Source organism: Talpa occidentalis, unplaced genomic scaffold, assembly GCF_014898055.3.
Source record: "Talpa occidentalis isolate TD23 unplaced genomic scaffold, MPIMG_talOcc4v2.1 talOcc4.14, whole genome shotgun sequence".
Lineage (NCBI taxonomy): Eukaryota > Metazoa > Chordata > Mammalia > Eulipotyphla > Talpidae > Talpa > Talpa occidentalis.
In genome coordinates, this window is record NW_023601433.1 from 80,825,672 (window position 1) to 80,847,230 (window position 21,559).

General features: G+C 49.2%; 1 protein-coding gene across 1 annotated transcript in view; it reads left to right on the forward strand.

Moving 5' to 3' along the window:
- KSR2 (kinase suppressor of ras 2) overlaps nucleotides 1-21,559 on the forward strand; it is a 337,333-nt gene that overhangs the window by 192,184 nt on the left and 123,590 nt on the right. The window contains exon 5 of the mRNA XM_037511091.2: nucleotides 4,872-5,056. Coding sequence (XP_037366988.1) covers nucleotides 4,872-5,056 — 185 coding nt within the window. The remainder of the gene's footprint in view (nucleotides 1-4,871; nucleotides 5,057-21,559) is intronic.

The window sequence follows — 21,559 nt, forward strand, 5'->3', positions numbered from 1 at the left end:
CACCCATGTGAGACCAGTGGGCGTTTTCTCCTGTTCTGGAAAACAGTGACCGGATTCCTGCTCTGCTGCCCAGGGTGGGGTGGGGTACGAGTGCTCATGCCTGTCCTCCAGCCACGCTTGGGGGGGCCTTGTTGGCCCCCCGCCTGCCATTTCCTCCCAGTGGGCTGGGCCAGACGCTCCAGACACTCCTAATGAGATGCTGAGGGATTTGGCCGGAAGGCTTTGGAGTTCAAGGGGACACAACCCCATGGTTGAGGAAGTGAAGGAGGTGGTGGATCAGTTGCTCTCAAAATTTTGGAAGAGGAAGAGGCGCAAAGCTCAACATGAGTTTGGGGCTTCCTGCACCGGCCTACTAGGGATGCCGGCTCAGGGAGACAGGTTGGCAGGTGGCTGCTGAGACAGAGACTGCTGAGGGCAGAGCCGGCAGAGGTGGGCAGCGGCTGGCAAAGGAAGTAAGGTGTCCCTGGCCCAGGGGTACCCGGAGTGCCTTGAGAGTGAACTGAGAAGATGCTGCTAGAGCAGCCCTCCTGACTGCAGATGGAAACAGCGCCACACTCTTTAGACTTCACCCAGGCTGGGGAAGGCCAGGTTGTCCCTGTCTTCTGGTCCAGCTCTGTATTAGCTGCTGGGGATGCAGGATCTTCTGTGTGTGGTGGACACTGGCCCTGGGGGGGATAGGCGTTCATTGAGCATCCACGCAGGTAAATGCAGAGTTCTAATCCGGATGCATTCTATGAAGAACAGGCAGATCGTGCTGGGGACACATTCCCGGGAGACTGGACTAGTTCTGAGGGTCGAGCTGTCTCTAAGGAAGTGATGCCTAAAGGATGAGGAGGCCTTTGCTAACGCCCTCAGTCTCATGTGCCAAGGCCCTTGGTGAGTGAGAACGTGGTGTGTGGTCAAGTGCGGAAAGACAACCAGAGTGTGACCAGACTGGTAGCAGGGGAATCCAGAGACTGGGCAGTCAGGGTTTTATGAAGCTTTTGTGAACCAGGGGAGGAAACTGAGGCACAAGGAGATTGCAATTAGGACCCCGAGACTTGGTCTCCTCAACCCCAGAGTCTGTGCGTTCAACTCCTAAATTATGTGGCTTCAGTGTAGTTCCCGCTTTGAGTCTCCACACTGGAATAAAATGCCTCCTTGCTTCTCTCTCTTCTCCAGTCGCAGGCAGGGGGAGAGCCAGCCAGCATGTGCCACTATAATTGGAAGCACAGTCCTGGACCTTGCTACAGGCCCCTGGGGAGATAATAAGCAGGCCGCCAGCACAGGCACTGCGAGCGGGGACTCTGCCAGCACCTTGGACTTCTTCAGACTGATGAGCAGCAGCCTCCTGGAGAGAGTGACTTTTAGGTTGCTTGTGTGGGAGGCCCCCAGCCTTACATTAATACACCTTTCTGGCTGCTCCATGCAGGGTTTGCAGAGGGTTTGATGTGGCCACGAGAGGGCGCTCGACGCCTGGTCAGCCCTGCATGGGACTGGGTGGCCTTGGGCAGGTTCGTTTTGGATGCAGTTTGAAACCGAACTCTCCTAAGTTGATCACCTCAGCTCCTTGGGAAGAAGTATTTCAGATCTAGTTTGAGAAGTTTATTCTATCCAGATGGTGCTGAGAGCCCGCAGCTGAGTGTGGGAGACAGAACTTTAGGATGCAGTGGGGTAAGAGCCAGAATCTTCATCCAGATGTGTTGCTAAGTAAGTATTCAATGAGCACCTACTGTGTGCCAGGCTCTGTGCTAGTTACCAAGTCAGAAACGAGAACAGTAAAGACCTATAATACATTTGAAAGAGATAAATGAAAGGAAGGATCTTGGGGAAACCGGAAAGTGCATCCACGTCACTGTTCCATATCTTATCTAATATATAATATTTTGGGAGCATTGAAGAGTAACACTCAACCAGACCAGGAGAAAAGGGAAGGCTCCCTGGAGGAAGAACGCTCAGGCTGGGAAAGACTGGTTTATCAGGGAAGGCTTCCTGGAGGAAAGGACACCAGTGTAGAGTCATCAAAGACAGAGATTAACTGGGCAAAGACTGGGAGGGTGTTCCAGGCAGTGGAGCAGCATAAGCAAAAAGTTGGAGGTGAGAAACAGCATAGGCTGTGTGGCTTGAGCTCAGTGAGAGGGGCATGGAGAGGGGACAGGGGCCGAGCAAGGTGAGGAGCACATAGTGGGTGCCATGTTAAGGATTTAGGGTCTCAGTTCCTATCTAGCTTATGACAGAGGAACAAGATGGGAAAAAAATGACACGAGGGAAATGACAAGTTGATTCTTGTGAGAAAAAGAGAACATCACTGATGTGGGAACTTCTGAATTGGACCATGGAGTATGTATAGGAGTTCACCAGGCAGAAAAGGGGGAGAGCCTATTCTGTAAGGGGCAGTTTTACTGTTCCCTGGGAATCTGTCAGTGAGGACTATCCAGGTTCTCTGCCCTTCCTTTTCCCTCTCTTACAGCATTTCCCTCTTCTATGTCTGAAAGTAAGAGGACTCAGAAGTAGAGAAAAAGGCAAATGGAAATGTCTGTGCTGGAGTGGTATGTGGTTAGCTCTGGTGAAAGAGCTTAGGAGAGAGATGGTTGGAGCTAAAGTGAAGATTCTGGGCTCAGGAAGTAGCCACTCCAGTGCCTGTGACCTGAGTGTGTTCAAAATCAAGCTCCAGGGACCAGGCAGCCTCAGGGCAGACAGCAGTCTGGGGTGAGGACTGAGTCTCAGCGCCCACTCTCTGGCATCCCTTCTGTGCTCTCAGCAGTGGAGAAGGGGTCAAAATCATGCCTCCCCATGATGCTGAACTGAGGTAATAGGTGAAAAGCACTTCATGTGGCCCCTGGGCATGGCCGGTATTCACAGCAGAGCAGCAGTTCTGCAGCTGTTAGTAGTATCCTGATGAAGCCCCCCCCCCCCTTCGGTGAAGTGAAAATTGCAAAACAAAGCAACCCAGGGTCCCTGCTTTATGTTGGTGATTTCCGAGCTGCATTCCCTAGTCTCAGATCAAAGCCGAGCAGCAGTAGGCTGGGAACTTTCCACTTGCGGTCTGTCCTCATCCCTTTCTCAGTGTGAGAATTCCTGTTGGAGACCGTCTAACTTCATCTTCTAATTATCTGTTTGCAAGGAAGATGGCCTGAAGAAAATAACTAATCCACAGAGAATCTTGAACCCCCTGGCAATTTTACTTCAGCTTTGGCCTGTGGGTAATTACTGACCTCCCTCCAACTCCCACCCCGACCTTCTTGCCCAGGTTTTCCCTGAAGGACAGAGCCCACCCTGCTCCCCAGGCAGGTCCAGAGATGGGGACGGGCTGATGCAGGACCTCGTCCTTTGCCTCTGGTGCGTGACTTTAGAGCCGACCAGGACCAAAGGCTGTGACCCATGGTGGTCCAGGATGGGCGCCTCTTTTTCCTCCTCTGTTCTGCCATTTAGAGGTCGTGCAACAATATTGACACGCTTTGCTAGGCACAGGGTGTACAGAGTATACCATTTATTGCTTGGTCTTGGAGAGTCCCCAGGAGTAGGGCCAAACTTGCTAGAAGTTTCCACTTTGTCTTAGCTTCAGATTCTTTCTAGAGGAAATATCAGATGATGTCCATTATATAATAACAATCACAGTGCTTATGTTTTTGTCTTTAAGTAACTTACAGGGATTATTTCATTTAATCCTCTCTGCAGCCCTAGGAAGAAGGGCCTTACAGATGAAGGTGCTGAGGTTTGCAGGAGTTTACTGACTCACCCAAGGGCAGTGAAGTCAGTGCTTGAACCTGCAGAGTCGGGTTCCACGTTGTGCCATTCATTACTGGACACCAGGACCCTCCCCTGGCACCCGTACCTGCCAGCTCTCCACCTATCAGCTCCCCGGCACCCCTCCCCACCTGCCAGCAGTGCTGCTGTGGGGAAATGTGAAAGGTTGGGTGCTCAAAGTCCCTCTACCACCTCATTTCCCTTGTTCCCCTGAGGCACCCCATGCAATCCAGCCTGTGGTTTGGGGCAACATCCTTTCTTCTGCACCCTGAAGGCAGGTGCCCTCTGGGGCTTCTGGAAGAGACAGGGTGGTGGGTGGCTCTGCAGAGGGGGCCCAGTGCCCTAAGTCCTGACAAGGAAATCAAGTTTCCAGAAACTGGGTCAGGATCCTGCTTGACTCAGTCTCTCTCCTTGGAGCTCTTGAAACATCGGGTTTCACTTCTGCAGAAATGGGTTCGTTGTTTTTATAGGAAGAGAAGGTAGCAAACATGGAGAATAAAAACCCTTGGGGCAGATGCCCCCGTGACCCAGATCTCCTAACTCACGGAGGTGCTCCTGGACTTGTCTTTGTCCGAAGGCCAAGGGGCAGCCCAGCCACGGGTTGGGGACTCAGGAGGTGCAGGTGGAGCGGAGGTGGGGAGTGGGAGCCTGGAGCTGAACTAGACGCTGCGCCTTAGCTCTTCACCAAGGCCCCAAGCAAAATAGAACTGCTCATCTGCTTGCAGGTGCCCCAGGGTAGAACAGGCTTTTCACAGGGGCAAGGTTGGACCCCCTTCGCCAGGCCCCTGCTAGAAAGCTGGGGGTCTTCCTTTCTCCATGTGCATCTTCGGAGCTTCCCGGAAGGAGAACACCCCGTCTTCTGGCAGGCGTGGGGGATCTGGAAGGCTTCCCGGAGGAGGACCCCAGAGTACACGAGGATTAGCCAGGCAAAGAAGGGGAGGGTTTTCCGGGTGGTGGGCACAGTGTGAACAAAGGTTTGGGGGTGAGGAACAGCACAGGTTGTGCTACCGGAGCTCAGGGAGGGGGGGCAGTGGAGCCCAGCCCGAGAAGATGCGGTGTGGATCTTGGGTGTCCCATCAGGGGGCTCGGGTGCCCCGCTCTCATTTCGTGTATGATGGATGCATCCCCTTCTCTCCCTCTTCCAGAGCCAAGAAGAAGAGCAAACCCTTGAACCTCAAGATCCACAGCAGCGTGGGCAGCTGCGAGAACATCCCTGCGCAGCAGCGCTCCCCGCTCCTGTGCGAGCGCTCCCTGCGCTCCTTCTTCGTGGGCCACGCGCCTTTCCTGCCCCCCACTCCTCCGGTCCACGCAGAGGCCAACTTCTCCGCAAGTAAGTCGCCCCACCGGACTTCTCTAGGGATGTGGGGAGACGCTGGGCCTTGCCCTTCACCCTCCCCACGCCTGAGCCCACCTCTGCCCCAGCTGCGCTCCGCCTCTTCTTTCTGCGAAGTGCTGGGGAGATGCTCGCTCAGCAGGGGGCACCCAGCACCCACCCTGCACCACAGGCCCTTGGGGTGGCTTGGAAAGGAAAGGGGCATAGTGAGGCTGGGGGAGCTGCTGGCCCTGCCTCTGCCCTCCCAAGTCCCGCTATTGGTACCGCCGGCGCCTCGGGGTAGGGGTGGGTGAGGGGGCAGCCTGAGCCACGGCTTCGCTCCACCTCCGAGCTGCCGGGTCACGGGGTTCTCTAGGCTGCTGTGGAGAAGGCATCGGTGGTTGAGTTCTGTTCCCTCAGGTCCACACGTACAGCCTTTACATTTCAAAGATGTATTTGGGTTCAAACTGGGCTGAGCGTGGCCTGGGGTGGTTTGCATTCTGCTTCTGCGAATTTCTGCCAGAGACAGAGGTTATTACGCGCAGCAGGAATGGAACTTTCTAGTGATCCAGGGCTGAGCTCCAAGGAAGTGTTTAATCTGCCCTGCCCAGGTGTTTGTTCTGGGTACAGGCACTGGGGCGGTCGGGGAAGCCCCTGGAAAAGTCCAGCCAAGAAAGAGCTTTTGTGGACTGGGAGCTCAGGGGAGCAGAGGCCCTGGAGTGCGGAGGAAATGGCCTCTTCCTACCACCCCAAGTCTGTGTTGCTGCCGGGTGAACACTGTGAACACCAGGGCTGGTTTCTCGGTGCTCAGACGCCTCCCACCCAGCACTATCTCATTGGCTCTCGCGGCAGGTGGCAGAACCGACGGCTTAGTTCCGTTGTGTACTTGAGGAAACGTGATCAGGAGTGTCAGAGAACTTGCCCAAAGTCCCTGCTGTCAGGTAGTTGAGCCAGGATTTAAATCTGGTTCTTTCTCATGCCAGGGTAATCAAGTTTAATCACCACACATGATTTGAGAACTAAGATCCGTCAACTATCCACCAGGAGGCTGGTCTCTAGACGTGGGGTTCTGTTCTTTACCTTTACATAAGAGGGAGGCCCTGAGCCCTTTAAGAACTTGATGAGCTCTGTGAGTCCTCTCCCTGGACGCTGCACATGCCACATCCGGCTTGTGTGTCCAGGGCCAAGAACCTGGGGTTTGCAGCTCCGCTGTAGCCCAGCTGGATGGTTTGGCTGGGCAGGAAGTTGGTCTGTTTACAGACCCTAAATGTGAATGGGGCGTCACTGCAGGGATCAGCAGAGGGTCTGGAGCTGGAAGAGAGCTGTGCAGACGTCAGCTAGGAGGCCTTCCAGAGCCTGGCTTGTGTCAGTGCCCAGGGGGCAGTGGCTCTGAATTGAGCAGACTGAAATAGCACTCATGACCAGAAGCCCAATTTATTAATTTGTCAAGGGCGATCACTGTCAGAGAGACCAGACATGCTCCGTGACGGCATGCCCGCGTGGCTCTCGGGCGACATGGTGGCCTGGGTGAGGAGGGGGTGGGGACAGAGCCAGTGTGGCCTGGCAGTCGGGTGAGGTGGGGGTCACGGCCCTGGAGGGGGAGACAGTTCAAATTCCCACTTACTTTTGAGCAGGCTGCCTGACTTCAAGAAGCTCAGAGCCTCTCAGCCTCAGTTTCCTCACCTGTGACATGGGAACCATAGTAGGTTCACCTAACAGAGGGTTGTTGGCATCCAGTCTTCTGCGCAATGCCTGGCACAGCAAGTGCCACTAGATGGTAGCTGTCATTATAATGTCTCTCAGCTCCTTTCCCCGGTAGCATGTATATCCTCTGGCCCCAGGATTCATCTGGGGGCTGCAGTTCACTGCCCCCTCCCCGCCACCCCTCCTCATAGCCTTAAGAGTGCTTGGAATTTGCTTTGGCATGATGCAGGCAGCTGCCTTCCACAGCCATCTGTCTGTGGGCATCTCTGTCCTGAGAGCCGCTGCCAGTGGGGCCACCTCTGGGGGTTTGACCTCAGCTCAGTGTGTCACTTCCGGGCAGAGTGGACACATCTCCAGCTTGCTTTAAACCCCCGAGGACCTGTGTGTTTAGACCACCACTCTTCTGCCAAAGACTTCTGTTCTTCAGTGCCGGGGTGTGGAATCACGAGGCCGTCTGCATTGAGACCCGGCTGCTGCTCATCAGGCGGGGACTTAACTGGTGTGACTTTCCCTCTGGTGCCCCCTGGTAGGGGGATTGTGTTGTGGGGATACCTGCCCTCCGGAGACGCCTCTTGCTCCGGGAGCTGCACCCACATAGCAAAGCCTGTGTAACCCTCCCTAGGTTGTGCTGCTAATATTCAGGGGTTCCTTGTCCCGGAAGGTAGCCCCCATGTGGGGCCCCGGCATCTGCAGAAACCGGCAGTTTTGCAACTCATTTATCTTTGGTAAAAGAAGAGAATTGACAGGGTACTTTTGCCCCTTGCAGCTTTCTGGGTGTTTCTTTAGTAGCAGCCAGTGGGGACCTGCGCATTTCAGGGCAGCAGCTGCCGAAGGGAGCCAGGTGACTGATGAGTCCTGGTCTTCCCCGGCGTGTCCCAGAGGCACCGGCTGGAGCTGTGCGTGAGGCTGCAGTCTCAGGAGATACCATTCTTCCCGAGGGGTTTTGAAAGGCGGCTTGTCCCCCCTCGCCCGTCTCCCCATGCCCCCTCCTCCGCTCCCATTCTCCCAGCAACTCGGTTCTTTGTCCTGGAGAAACAGCGACAGGAAGCTGACCCTCCACGGAGGGCGTGTGCCTTGAGGCTGCGTCAGAGACCTGATTTGTTGAGGGAGGCAGCAGGTAGCAATAAAGACTGATGAAGCCGAACTGCATGCTCCCAAGAAACCATCCACTGGAAGGGTTATAAAGAGACTCGGGATGGGGGTGATTATATAATGGGGTTTAATGAGGCTTGAACCCAAGGTTCATTAACCACCCCGGAAGAGAGGGAGGAGGAGAAGTGCATGTCTTGACAGAAGTTTGCTGCCTGAACCACATTCCCATCTCAGAATTGGGAGAGGCCGTGAGGCAATTGGGCCTCACTTGATTCGGTGGTGGTAATTCCAGGGGGAAAACTGATGTCCCTTTGGAATGACCCAAAAGACTTTATCCCCCAAGAATGAGCAGGAAGAAATGCTGTTGTACCCCCACCCCCAGCAGACACAGGAGGTGCCCACGTGGCCTGTCATCTTTGCTACAGTTTGGAAACTCAGGTCCCGGCAGGTTCCTGACACAGACTGTCCACCTGCTCCTTGCCGGGCAGGCGGGCGCTGGCCTCGGAGCTTTGCAGGCACTGAAATGTGTGTGCCGGGAAACGGGGGAGATGAACTGAGAGGTTCAGAATGAAAAGCACCAGGTCCTTGCACCATCTCTCTCCTAGTTATGCTTTCTTTAAACTTCTGTGTGTAGTTCTTTGGGGGGTTATTTCCACAATTTAAGTCAGGTTTTACCTGGGCTTCTCGAAATGTGTCCTGGGCCAGCAGCATCAGTATCACCCGAAAGCTCGTTAGCAACACAAATTCTTGCTTTCCTCCTCCCAGGCCCACTGAATCAGCGCCTCGGGGTTGCCGGGCAGTCTGAGTCTTCATCAGCCCTCCAGGGGATTCTGTGGACATTTGAGCATCACTCGGTGATGGGACCTTGTTTTTCCTTTAATAAAGATTTTTATTTTGACGTGCCCTCCTGACTCACCATTTTAGAACAGGTATCTCTGCGTCTGGAACCCACCGAGACTGTGTGGAACTGGGAAGGGGCTGTCCCCACAGCCAGAGGTGAGCTGAAAAGCCCCCACAAGCCAGGCCCCACCTGGCAGAGTGTTGGAGCCCAGAGAGGGATCCAGTGATTTGGAGCCCAGCAGGCAATCCAGCCACTGCCAGGGCAGTCTGTGGGACCATAAGACCCACCTCCGGAATTAAACAAATACAGGAGGAGATTTTCTGGGACAGCGACCATTAACATACCCATAGTATCACTGCCCTACTGGACCTCTGGCATAAGAGTATTGGATGCGATTGGATCACCAGTTTCCGACATCCCAGAAAGAGCACACCAAAGAGACGCCGGCCAGTACCAGTGACACAGTGTCCCAATGCATAGGACAAATCAGAAAACAAGCAGCAGGGAGAAGAAAAATTACAAGCAACTGAGCACGTCCCCAGGAAAAAGACATAGCACAAAAAGACAATCAGACACCAGACTGCAACAACAGTGATGTAGAGGAACTTATGAGTCTTCCTGATAGAGAATTTAAAGTCGCCATGATTAAAACACTGAAAGAAGTCGAAAATGATATGGGAAAGATAATCGATGATATGGAAAAATAATCAACGACTGGAAGAATGAAATTGAGTCTCTAAAAAGGGAAGTGAAAGAAAGTGCAGGAGAGCAAAGGATTAGTGGAGGAGCTAAAGAACTCTGGGAAAAGCATTGAAAGCAGAATAGATGAGATGGAAGAACGAGTAAGTACTCTCAAAGATAGAGAAATAATAAGAACCAAAACAGAAAAGGAAAGAGAAGTATGAAGGAAAAAGAATGAAGAAAGACTTCGGGAACGATCTGACTCCATGAGGAAAGGAAAGATAAGAGTTATAGGAATCCCAGAAGGAGAGGAGAGAGACATAGGAACAGAGGAAATATTCAAGGAAATAATTGAAGAGAACTTCCCAAACGTGAAGAAGGATCTGAAAATAGACATATAAGAAGCAAGAAGAACACCAAACTTCCATGATGAAAGGAAAATACAGCAAGACACATAATAGTAAATCTCCCAAGAATCCAAGACAAGGAAAAAATAATGAAGTTGACAAGAGGGAAGAAACAGATAACATACAAAGGAAAACCAATCAGGCTGACATCAGACTTCTCGAAGAAACACTATGGGCAAGGAGAGAGTGAGGGACATAGTCAACAGATTCCAAGACAACAAATGCCAACCAAGGAAAGCAAAGCTTTCCTTCCTCTATGTAGAAAAAATATGGACCTTCCTAGACAAACAGAAACTTCAAAATTTCATTACAACTAAACCCCCACTCAAAAAAATACTACGAGAAGTCCTAAAGCCAGAACCTCAGAGGGATGAATAAGAACGAAACAAGACAAAAAAAATTATTAAAAAAATAAATAAAACCAGAGAAAAGACAAACAAAAATGGCAAATACAGATGCTAACATATCAATATTAACTCTAAATGTAAATGGACTAAACTCCTCAATAAAAAGACACAGAGTCGCAGGCTGGATTAAGGGGAAAAAAATCCAACCTTTTGCTGTCTCCAGGAAACACATTTAGCCAAAAAAGATAAAAATAGACTCAAAGTAAAAGGATGGAAAACAATCCTACAAGCAAATGGATCAAAAAAGAAGGCAGGAACAGCTATACTTATATCAGATAAAACAGATTTCAAACTCAAAAAGGTAAAAAGAGACCCAGAGAGTCACTACATTATGATCAAGGGGACAATACTTCAAGAAGAAATAACACTCATTAACACATACTCACCAAATGAAGGAGCACCAAAATATGTCAGATGATTATTATCATCTCTGAAAACAGACATCAGAGAAAATACATATGTAGTGGGAGACTTCAACACACCACTATCAACAATGGCTAGATCAACGGGACAAAAAAATAAGTAAGGACACTAACGCTCTAAATTAGGATCTAGACCTCATGGGCTTAACTGACATCTACAGAACACTAAAACCCCAAAAATCTGAGTGCACATTTTTCTCAAGTGCACATGGATCATTCTCCAGGATTGATCACATACTGGGACACAAGACAAACATCACTAGATACACCAAGATTGAAATCATACCAACTATCTTCTCTGACCATGAAGGCATCAAACTAGAAATAAACAATAAAAAGAAGGCAAGGAACCCTCCTACCTCATGGAGATTGAAACTCGCACTACTGGAAGACCACTGGACTAAAGAGAAGATCAAAGAAGAAATTAAAAAATACTTTGAGTTGAATGACAAGGAGGACACCAATTTCCTAAATGTATGAGATGCAGCAAAAGCTTAAAAAAAAAGAAATAGAACCAATATTGATGAAATTCATATGGAGCCACCAAAAACCCCAAATAGCCAAAGCTCTCCTGAAAAAAAGAGAAGGGAATGGAGGTATCACACTCCCACACTTCAAACTATACTACAACTGCATGGTACAGGAACAAGAACAGACACACGGACCAATGGAAACAAATAGAAAATGCAGAAATAAACCCACAGATTTATGGTCAACTAATCTTTGACAAAGGAGCAAAGACTATGCATTGGAGCAAAGAAAGTTTGTTCAGTAAATGGTGCTGGGAAAACTGGGTCACTACATGCAGAAGAATGGAGCTTGACCACTACCTCACACCACGCACAAAAACCAACTCAAAATGGATTAAAGAACTAGACATAAGACCTGAAACCATAAAATATATAGAAGGACATATAGGTGAAATACTACATGATATATACTTCAGTAACATCTTTAAAGACATATAACCCAAAGCAGTGATAGTGAACGCAAAGATAAACAGCTGGGACTACATCAAATTAAAGAGCTTCTGCACAGCAAAAGAGACAGTAACCAAAACAAAGACACACCCCACGGATTGGGAGAACATTTTTGCACACAACACTAATGATAAAGGACTGATCACAAAAATCTACAAAAGAGCTGATGAGACTCAACAAAAACAAAGTAAATAATCCAATCAATAAATGGGCAGAAGAGCTAAAAAGAAACTTCTCCAAGGAAGAAATGCAAATGGCCAAATGGCATATGAAAAAATGTTCAACATTACTTGTAAAAATGTTCAACACTATTTGTTTCTTGATGTGCACCTGTATTGCTATATGTTTTCCTCTTATTACTGCCTTTGCAGTAATCTTACACCAGTGAGAATGGCACATATTAAAAAAACTAGCAACAACAAATGTTGGCGAGGGTGTGGAGAAAAAGGAACTCTCCTGCACTGCTGGTGGGAGTGCAAACTGGTCCAACCACTATGGAGAGCTGTGTGGAGATTCCTCAACCTGCTAAAGATGGAGCTTCCATATGATCCAGCAATTCCACTCCTAGGTATTTATCCAAAGGACACAGAAACATTAATTGAAAAGGGCACCTGCACTCCTATGTTTATAGCAGCACTGTTTACAATCGCTAAGCTATGGAAACAACCCCAATGCCCAAAAATAGATGACTGGATCAAGAAGATGTGGTACATATACACCATGGAATATTACTCAGCAATCCAAAAAGATAAACTCATGCCATTTGCAGCAACATGGATGGAGCTGGAAGGGATCATGCTCAGCAAAATAAGCCAGAAAGAAAAAGAAAAATGCCAGATGGTCTCACTCATAGCAGGAATTTAGAAAATCTAAATAAGGGACCAGGAAAAAACACTAATTATAACAAAGTAAAAATCAAAATCAACAAGCAACTATAAACCAGAGACACACTATGGGGGGGCGCGAAGGAGGGAGGGAGTAGGATCAAAGCAAGGGGGTTGGGAATCGTATGGGGACTATAACCAACATGAAAATGCATACATTGTGCAAAAATGAAAAATGATGTAAAAACTGTATAAATTTTAAAAATTAAAAAATACCTATTCTAATATTTAAAAAAAAATTTTTATTTTGAAATCATTTCAAACTAAGAGAAAAGCTGAAAGAGCAATGCCAAGGACTCCTGCACCCCATTTCCTCAGATTCATCTGTTTGTAAGATTTTCCTGCGCTGCCTTCCTCTCTTTCTCTGTGAACTCTTTGAGACTAGGTTGTTTACTCTGTCATATAACCACACACTGATCAAATTTAGCTAACTTGACATTGGATCAAGACTTTGATCTAACCATATTCCAGTTTTAGCAATTGGCCTCGGTAGTATCTTTGTAGCATTTTTTTTTTTTTCCTGGTGCAGCATCCAATCCACAGTCACATATTGCCATTTGATGTCAAACTACAGTAATTCCTCAGACTTCGTTGTTAGTGATTTTATTTTTTTTTATTTATTTTTTTTTTAATTTTTTTTTTTTTATAGAGGCATGTTTATTTATTTATTTGTTTGCTTGTTTGTTTGTTTATACATGCACTGGGTACAGTCAGAAGCGCTGGAGGGTGAGAGAATTCACCAGAGCGGGAAGCAGAGCAGGCAGAAGGACCGAAGTACACTGCTGAGGGGAGCAGCGGGCGGCAGGAGAGGTCTGCGCGCCATGTGGGACCCTCCTCCAGTGGCCGGGGAGCAGCCAGGGATCGAACCGGCGCCACAGAGGCTGCGTGCAGCTTTGCAACCCAGTGCTCAACCACTGCGCCACCGGGGAGGCCCATTGTTGTTAGTGGTTTTAAAGAGTAGGGGGTCAGTTGCTTTATAGAATGTCCCTAAATTTGGCTTTGTCTGACATTCCCTCCTGGTTAGACGGGCTGCTCAGTGTTGGCAGGACTGCTACAACCAAGGTGCTGTGTCTTACTGAGCCGTGGGCTCACTGCCCAGCGTGCGTACATGCTGATACCATGACACCAGCTTTTGAGAAAAGAAATCAAGCTTTATAGCACAGCTGTTGGGAGGGAGGCAAACTGAAATATGCCTCCCCATCCAGGACTGGGAAGAGAGTTATTTTGGTTTTTAAGGAAATGGGTTTGAGAACAAAGGAGTTAAATTTTATTGATTATAAATTGGGCTAAGGGTAAAGAAAGTGGACTTGGCTGAAGTTTATTGGGTGGTCACAAAATTGGTCTCTATATGGAGCGGTTTCTCCAAATAACTGGATTTTCTGTTGATGGCCTATTCCCTGCCTCCAGTGCTGTTTATGAAGTCCCCTCTTTGCCCCATCCCCTCCCCGGCTGTGCTTTTTGTGGTCTCTGGGCTTTCCCCGCCTGGGGCTCAGCTGAAGGCTGGCAGCTGTGCTCATGCTTAGGCTGTGTCATTTGCACATAAGTGAGCGGGGTTTTGCTGTGTCTGTGATTACAAACCTCCAAGGGAAAGTCAGGTATGTTTTCTTTTTTTTTTTTCTTTTGTGGTCTAGTGTCTGAGAGTGACTTACCCCTTTAAATGGTTTCAGGCAGTTCTTGGTGCATCCCCTTTGTAGAAAACCCTTGTGCAGGAGAAGCCAGAAGTCTCAGGACCTCTCTGTTCCCTGCTGACCATCACGTGGCTCTCCGGGGACGCGAGCCCAGCTTCGTCGCCCTGGGCTGGTCTGTGCTGGGAGGGGAGTTACTCCACATGTAACCTGCTCCCCAAGTGCAGGACACCAACACAGAAGGCGAAGTCCAGAGGCAAGGATTCTCCTGCCCCACACCCTGGTCAAATTGTCATAATGTGGTTGGGGGTATATGTTTGTTTTCAAATGCATTTTCAGCCTCTTTCTTGGTTGAGGGTTCATTTCCACCCCTGTGTAGTGAGGTACACTAAGCTTTATAGCGCCTAGTCCCCAGTCCCTGGGAATGTTACCTTATTTGGAAATAATCTTTGCAGGTATAGCCAAATTAACATGAGATGATGCTGGACTGAGGTGGGCCCTAATCCAGTCTGACTGGTGTCCTCATTAGAAGAGGGACATTGGGACAGTGACACAGGAGCATAGCATGTGAGCTGGGGGCAGGGATTGGCATGATGCATCTGCAGCCAGCGTCGCCAGAACTGCCGCAAGCTAGAAGCCAGATGGAACAGTTTTTCCCTTTGAGCCTCCAGAAGGACCCAACCCCACCAACACCTTGACTGCAGACTCTGGCCTCCAAAACAATGAGAATCCGTTTCTGTTGTGGTCACTTGTTGCAGCAGCTCAGGAAACAAATGGGACCTCAGCCTTATTTTCCAAATGAGAATAAGGTGAGGTGGCCCCGGGGCCAGTTCTGTGTGACCTGCACGCTGGCCCTGGTGGGCTCTCCAGGGGCCTGAGAAGTAACACAAGCGAGCAGAGCTGCTGGTTGCGGGGGAGAGAGGAGAGGGCTTGGGCTTGGAGCTCCGTGAGGCCTCCTGGCTCCAGTAGGCACAGCCGTGCGCTCCTGTGAGCCCTGGGCTGCCAGATCTGGACTTCTCCGAAGAAGTCGGGGATCCTGACTTTTATGTTGTATCTTCCAATTTAAAAATGTTAGCACCCAGTGAAAAATCTTTTAACACCTTGGAAATCAGTATTAAATAACCGCACAGGGCTGTAGGTTGTATTTGGTCTCAAGCTGCCAATTTTTAGCCTCTGTTCTGGAGTCACTGGGGTTAGACTGACAGAGACCCCAGAAATCACTGATTTTAGAGATGGGGAAACTGAAGCCAGAGAGTGGAAGGGACTTGGTCCAGGGTTACAGACCAACCTGGGTTTCCTGATACCTGACTCAGAGTTCTCTCCGTTATACCAAGGTGGTTGTGAAACTATAACTTCTGTTCCTCCTAAAAGTGATCCAGAAGAAGAAAGCAGTGTCTTTGTTCAAAAAGCAACAAGTTGTGTGTGTGTGTGGAGGGGTAGGCTGGCAGTGTGTGTGTACGCAAGACGTGGCAGTGGGTGTGGGTGTTCTTTGCAAGGCCACTTCCGGGCTTTATCACCAGCTCTCTCTTCTCTTGTCCGCCTGCACATTTTTCAATTCTTGCCTTAGCATGCTCACTTGGGGCTCAGCACGCAGCAGACAACCTTAAACCTTTTGTTATGATTGCTCCCACCAGGAATGGTAGCAGTAAAAATTGGTTGTTAAGTGGTTGGCATTGGGAGCCAGGGGGATCATTTGTGTCTGTTGGTGTGAGTCCTGATCCTGTTCCCTGTCACCAAGACCTGTGTCTGATTGTCTTTTTGTCTCAGTAACAGCCCCTGCCCCCTCAGGAATCTCATACGTCCACTGATTTCATAGTAGGAAAAGAAATAACTATAGGACTGTTCAGGACACTGGTATTCCTAATCCTCACTCATGCTGCCGCAGTCCTATTCTGATTACATGTGACAGAGAATGAAACTTGAGCTGTTTTTAGTAGAGCGGTCATTTATTGCATATGTCACTGAAAAGTATAGAAGTTGGAAGGCTTCAGGTAGGGCTGTATCTAGGTGCTCAGGTTCTGTCAGGACTCAGTCTTTCTATCTCTCAGTCTGCTTTTCTTCAGGATGGTTTCACTTTTAGGCTCAGTGTAGATTAGCAACATGACCCTAGTAATCATCACCTTTTCCCTTCTGGTCCATAGAGGCGGCCATGTCTTATCTTTAAACCAATCAGCGGAGTAGAGCAAATGGGATAGAAATATATTGCCTCAGTCTTGGATTGTGATACTTATCTTTAGGCTTAGAAATTGAGGGTTTTACTTAAGAGAGAATGAATGCCAGGAAAGCTGGCAACCAGTGTCTGCTGGAGTCAAAATGAGTGCTCGGGTGGGGGTGAGGGGCCCTTGGCCTCTGGGTCTTTAAGGAACATCCCCCTGGCCAAATGAATTCATGATCCAGCTTAGTGCCTTCATTGTATAGGAAACTCTTTCTGTTTTCCAGCTCTCTCCCTTGAGCTGTATTTCTCAGTGGTCCCTGCAAGGAGTTTGTTTTCTACCTCTCTGACACTCCTTGGGGGCCTCTAGGAACCACACAGTCTGGCAGGGGAGACTAACCTGTGGTGCCAGAGACTCAGTTTCACTCCCAAGAGAAAGCCATAACATCCTGGCATTGGATGGGCACAGAGTTGAGAACTGGGCAAGCTTGGGTTCAAACCTTATCTCTGCCACTTATTTACTAATGTCTCTGAGCCTCAGTTCCCCATCTTTAAAATGGGCTTAATCTGCTTGTCTTGGAGACTGGTTAATAGGATGAAATGAGGCATGTTGAGCAATATACCAGGCGCATAGGTAACATCATACCTAGGTGTTGTGGTCATCAGTACTATATTATGGTGTTTGGGTTTTGGTCGACTTTGGTCCTTACTGGTTTCTGCGGGACATCGCCTTTCCCCATAAGTGAATGGAGCAATCAGTATTGATCGAATCCCTGACATGCTCAGTATGATACTGAGTATTTTATTCCATTTGGGCTGCTATGACCAAATATCACAGGCTGACAATTGTTCAGATAAGGACAAAATGCCATTATCCTTAGCCAGTAAAACAACAACAGACAAGTAGGGCAGAGGTCCAGCTGTAATGTATCTGTAAGGTTGGTGAATTTGATTGGTTGGTTGGGCCTGCGAACTGATAGACTGGATGCATGTTCTGATTGGCTGGACATGTGTTTTGATTGCCAAGAGCCCATCTTAAAATGATTGCTAAATGTTTCCAGACATCCCCAAACAGAAACACTTACCTCACTAAATATAAGAAAATCATCAAGCCTCAGTTTCCTGATATGTAAAATGGGTGGGAGGTAGCACCAGGCAGTTGAGAGCAATAGTACCTGTGCTTCAGCCTGGCCCATGCTGCACAGCCTCTCAGGCTACCACCTCACAACTTTGTTTCCCCATCTAGAAAACAGGCTAGTGGTGACTTCAGTCTCCCTGACCCTGCAGAGCTACAGTGCAGATCAAACAAGCCAGCAAGACATGTGAGCTATTATGGGCTTGAATTGCTGGGTGAATGTTTAGGACAGGGTTTGGCTATTTTTTTCTGTAAAGGGCCAGAAAGCAAGTATTTTCAGCTTGCAGGTCAACAGCCTCTATTGTGGTTCTCAACTCTTCTGTAGCAGTCTGAAAGCAACCTCATGTAATCAAATGGGTGGGGCTGTGTTCCAGTAAAGCTTTATTTACAAAGACAAGTGGTGGGCCAGATTGGCTCAGATTTCAGAGCTAAACAAGACCTGGATTCACATCCCAGCTCTGTTCCCCACAGATTACCGGACTGGGGAAAGTGATATCTCTGTGCCTTAGTTTCTCATCTGCAGAGTTAGGAGTGGGTGCAAGATTAACTGAGAGACTGTGAGTAAACACCTAGCTTGTGCCAGGCACATGGTGAGTAGATAATAAATAGCAGTTGTAATTTACATGATGTTACTAACGTATGTGTGTTTCATTTATAACATGAACACACACATTTGACATATGTTATTTGTATTACAAACAATGTTTCAGGGGATGTAATTGTTTTCAGTGCTATGTTTGGAACTGCAAGAAGAGCTGGAGTAGATGGCGTAGTCAGGCCCCACTCTGGACAGGTGCAGCTAAGCTCTTGGCAGGATTTTCTGACCCCCTATGACTTCTTTGTAGGTTCTGCACACCTTCTTATCACAAGCCCTAGAAATAAATGGAAGACAGGTTTTGGACTGTGATGTGATCCGGAGGCATCTACAGTTGCTGGGGCCCCAGTGGGACCCTATTTCACTAACACTGTTTCTGTTTAAATACTCCAGTTGCTGTCCAATTGTCTGGTCCCCACGCTTCATCTTTAGCAGAGCCGGCATCTGCCCAAGCCCCCGAATCCACCTTTGCAGAGGTGGAGGAAGTGCACGACCGGGCAGGGGTGGGGTGTATGTGGAACTACTGTTCCTGGGGCGGCAACAGACAGGTCAGGCTTCGGGACTGGGCCAGTGAGGAAACCTCACAGCTGTGCCGAAGGCACATCTGCCACCTTCCACTCCAGGGCCATTCATTCATTTATTCATTCATTCAAGGATAGTTGTGGGAGGCTTACTGAATCAGGTTATGTGTGGTAGCATCAGAAGAAAATTGGTGACCCCAGGCCTAAGCTTTAGAGCAAAAGGATGACCCTGGAGGCTCCTTGATGCTGGCTGTCTGGGGTGGGCAGCATCAGAATCTCCTTTCTGTCCCGTTCTCTGAGGCAGGGTCCAGGATCAGCAAATGTAATGAGCACCATGGAGTTAGGGCTCAAATATCAGCCCCCAGACCAGGTTTGGGACCTGCTGATGTTTTTAATGAGAAAATAAGGACAAGAAGGCCACAGTGTTTCCATGCATTTTGTTAATGAACTTAATAAATAGCACTTCAGTTTGGGATTCTGTCCTCCAAGCCTTTTGGGTGTTAAATGTTCATTTTAAAATACTTGTTTCCTCTGTAGTGTGCTTACTTGGGCACACATGCTGCCAGCCCCAGGCAGCCCCGTGTTTGTGAAAGGAGCAGGTCCATACAATTCAAGTCAGAAGCCCTTTTCTAGATTGGAGTTATTAAAAGCTGGTTATTAAATCCCTTCTTCAAAAAGCATCTTCTCTCAGCTCCCAGTATGTGAGTCAGCAGATGACAGTGGAGCTGTTCTGGGTTAAGTGCAGCTGGGGAGCTGGTGTCCCTTTCCTGAGACACCCCTTCTTGTCCCTTGATGGTGGTGGTCCCCTGCACACTTCATTGATTCTCAGCTTGGAAACTCCTATCCTAGAGTGGTCTTTAAATGTTTGGAACGGGGTACCCGAGGCTCTAGGGGGAAGAATGCTTCTCCAAAATCTTCATTTCTATTTGGGTTCAGTCACCTCAAGTCCAACATGTCACTGAGAAATTAAGGAGCACCCTGACCCTCCCCAGTGTGTGTATTTAGGGGTCGGGTATAACGCTTTTTATTTGTAACAACCCTAGGAAGAAACGGGTCTGGTTTCTCACTTTGAAAACAAGAGAATGAGGCCTAGGGAAGTGACGGGACTCTCTTGGGGCCAGATATGTTTACCTCAAGGTCCAGAGCTCTGTCCCACTGTTCCTCATGCTGCGAAACTGACTGCAGTCTTGGAGAGAGCTTTGGCAATATCTGGAAGCGATGGCTTTTCTGACAGTATAACTTCTGAGTTGATCTCTTCAGGAGTCAGTCCTCCATCTGTCCATCCAACCAAAAATATATTTGGAGTGCCCACTCCCTGTGTGGGAGCCCGGGATACGGGAATGAATTCAAGATCTCCGTCCCCATGGCACACCCAGAGTGCTGGGGGAGACAGCTGTAACAGCCGGTTCTGGCGGTGCTGAGAGCTGCAAAGTGGACATCCAGGATGCTGTGAAAATCAAAGCAGGGGGGCAGGGAGGCTGTGGGGGTGGAAAGGGTGTCTAATCTAGCTGGGGGTTCAGGGAAGACTCATGAGCAAGTGCCCTCCACGGGTTCGCCAGATGACCAATGGGAGGGCTGTGCATTTAAGGCGAAGGAACAGCTGTGCTGAACGAGGGGACTGGTTTCTGGAATGCAGGCATCTGAGCATGGAGCAGGAGGGAGAGAGGAGAGACTGGAGTGGTAAGCAGGAGCCAGACCCAGAGAATCTGGGCTTTAATCTCAGTGTCCAGAGAAGCTTCCAAGCCTCAGACCTAGGCACAGACTCACCTGTGCTTTTTCTGCACTTCCCTTCAACAGAGACTGCTGCTACCTGACAGGTGTGTCTGTTATGGGCTGAAATGAGCTCCCTAAAAATATTCATTGGAAATCCTGTCCACCAGCTCTTCAGAATATGACCTTATTTGGAAGTGGGCTCTTAGCAAATGTGATCAGTCAAGTTAAGGTGGGGAGTACCGAGTACAGTGCCCTGATGACCTTACAAAGAGAGAAATTCACAAGCACACAAGGAGACGCCCCGTGAGCAGGGAGGCAGAGGTTGGCGGGATGTAGCCACAGCAAGGGGCATCCGGGACTGGTGGCCTTGGCAGCAGCTGCAGGAGTCGAGGAAGGAGTCCCCCCGGAGTCTCAGAGGGGGCCTGGCTCTGCCGACACCCTGATCTGAGACTTCTAGCTCTCGGAGCGCCAGCCAGCACGTTCCTGTGGCTTGAAGCTGGCTGGCAGCACTCTGTGGCTGCAGCCCTAGGACGCTCACAAGTGCCTGTAAGAGGCACGTCTTCAGCCCTGAAGCATGTGAGCTCCACGGTGATGAGTCAGTCTCCCAGCACCGGTGTAATCAGTCTGGAAGTAAACTGGGTGCTTTTTGGGAAAATGACATGAGCTCTTCTCAGCTGTGAAATTGCTCATCAATCAATGCGTTTGAGAGCTCACCTTGCAGATGGCCTCCCAGAGGCCATAAAGAGTTAAGCGCTGCTTCCCCAAGTGCCCCTCAGACTCCCGGGGTAGCAGTTTGCTGGAAGAGAATCTGGACCTGCTGCCCACGGGGCTCCTGTGGAGGAGGGCGAGAGTGTATCAGACGCAGTTGTTGCTGCCCAACCTCGAGCATGGGGTCTGCACTGCCTGCGACATTGTGGGACAGGCTCTTTGCATTAAACCATCTTCCCAGCCCAAAGAGCTTTACTGGAACCCCCTGTGTAGACTCTTGTCAGCCTGCTCTGTGATTTCACAGTGACCTAGGGTAAGCACTTCTTAGTTCCAAAAGACCACCTGTTAGCTGTGTATGATACAATGAGGGTTGATCGGATTTGACAGCCTCATATAAACTGGCTTCTGCCAATATTGGCTGAATCACTTGACCACTCCGTGACTTAGTTTCCCCATCGAGAAAGAGAAGATTCTTTTACTTCTCCTGCAGCGGTATGATAAAGGTTAAATTTAAGAACGGATGAACATAAGCTTTCTATACTGGGGCACTTGCTGCTGTTGGGGGAAGGCAGCTGAGAAGGTCCCTAAGCCAGCTGGCAGCAGCCTGAGCAGAGCGCACCACCCCTTGGGGGATGGGAGTTGATAGGGAGCACC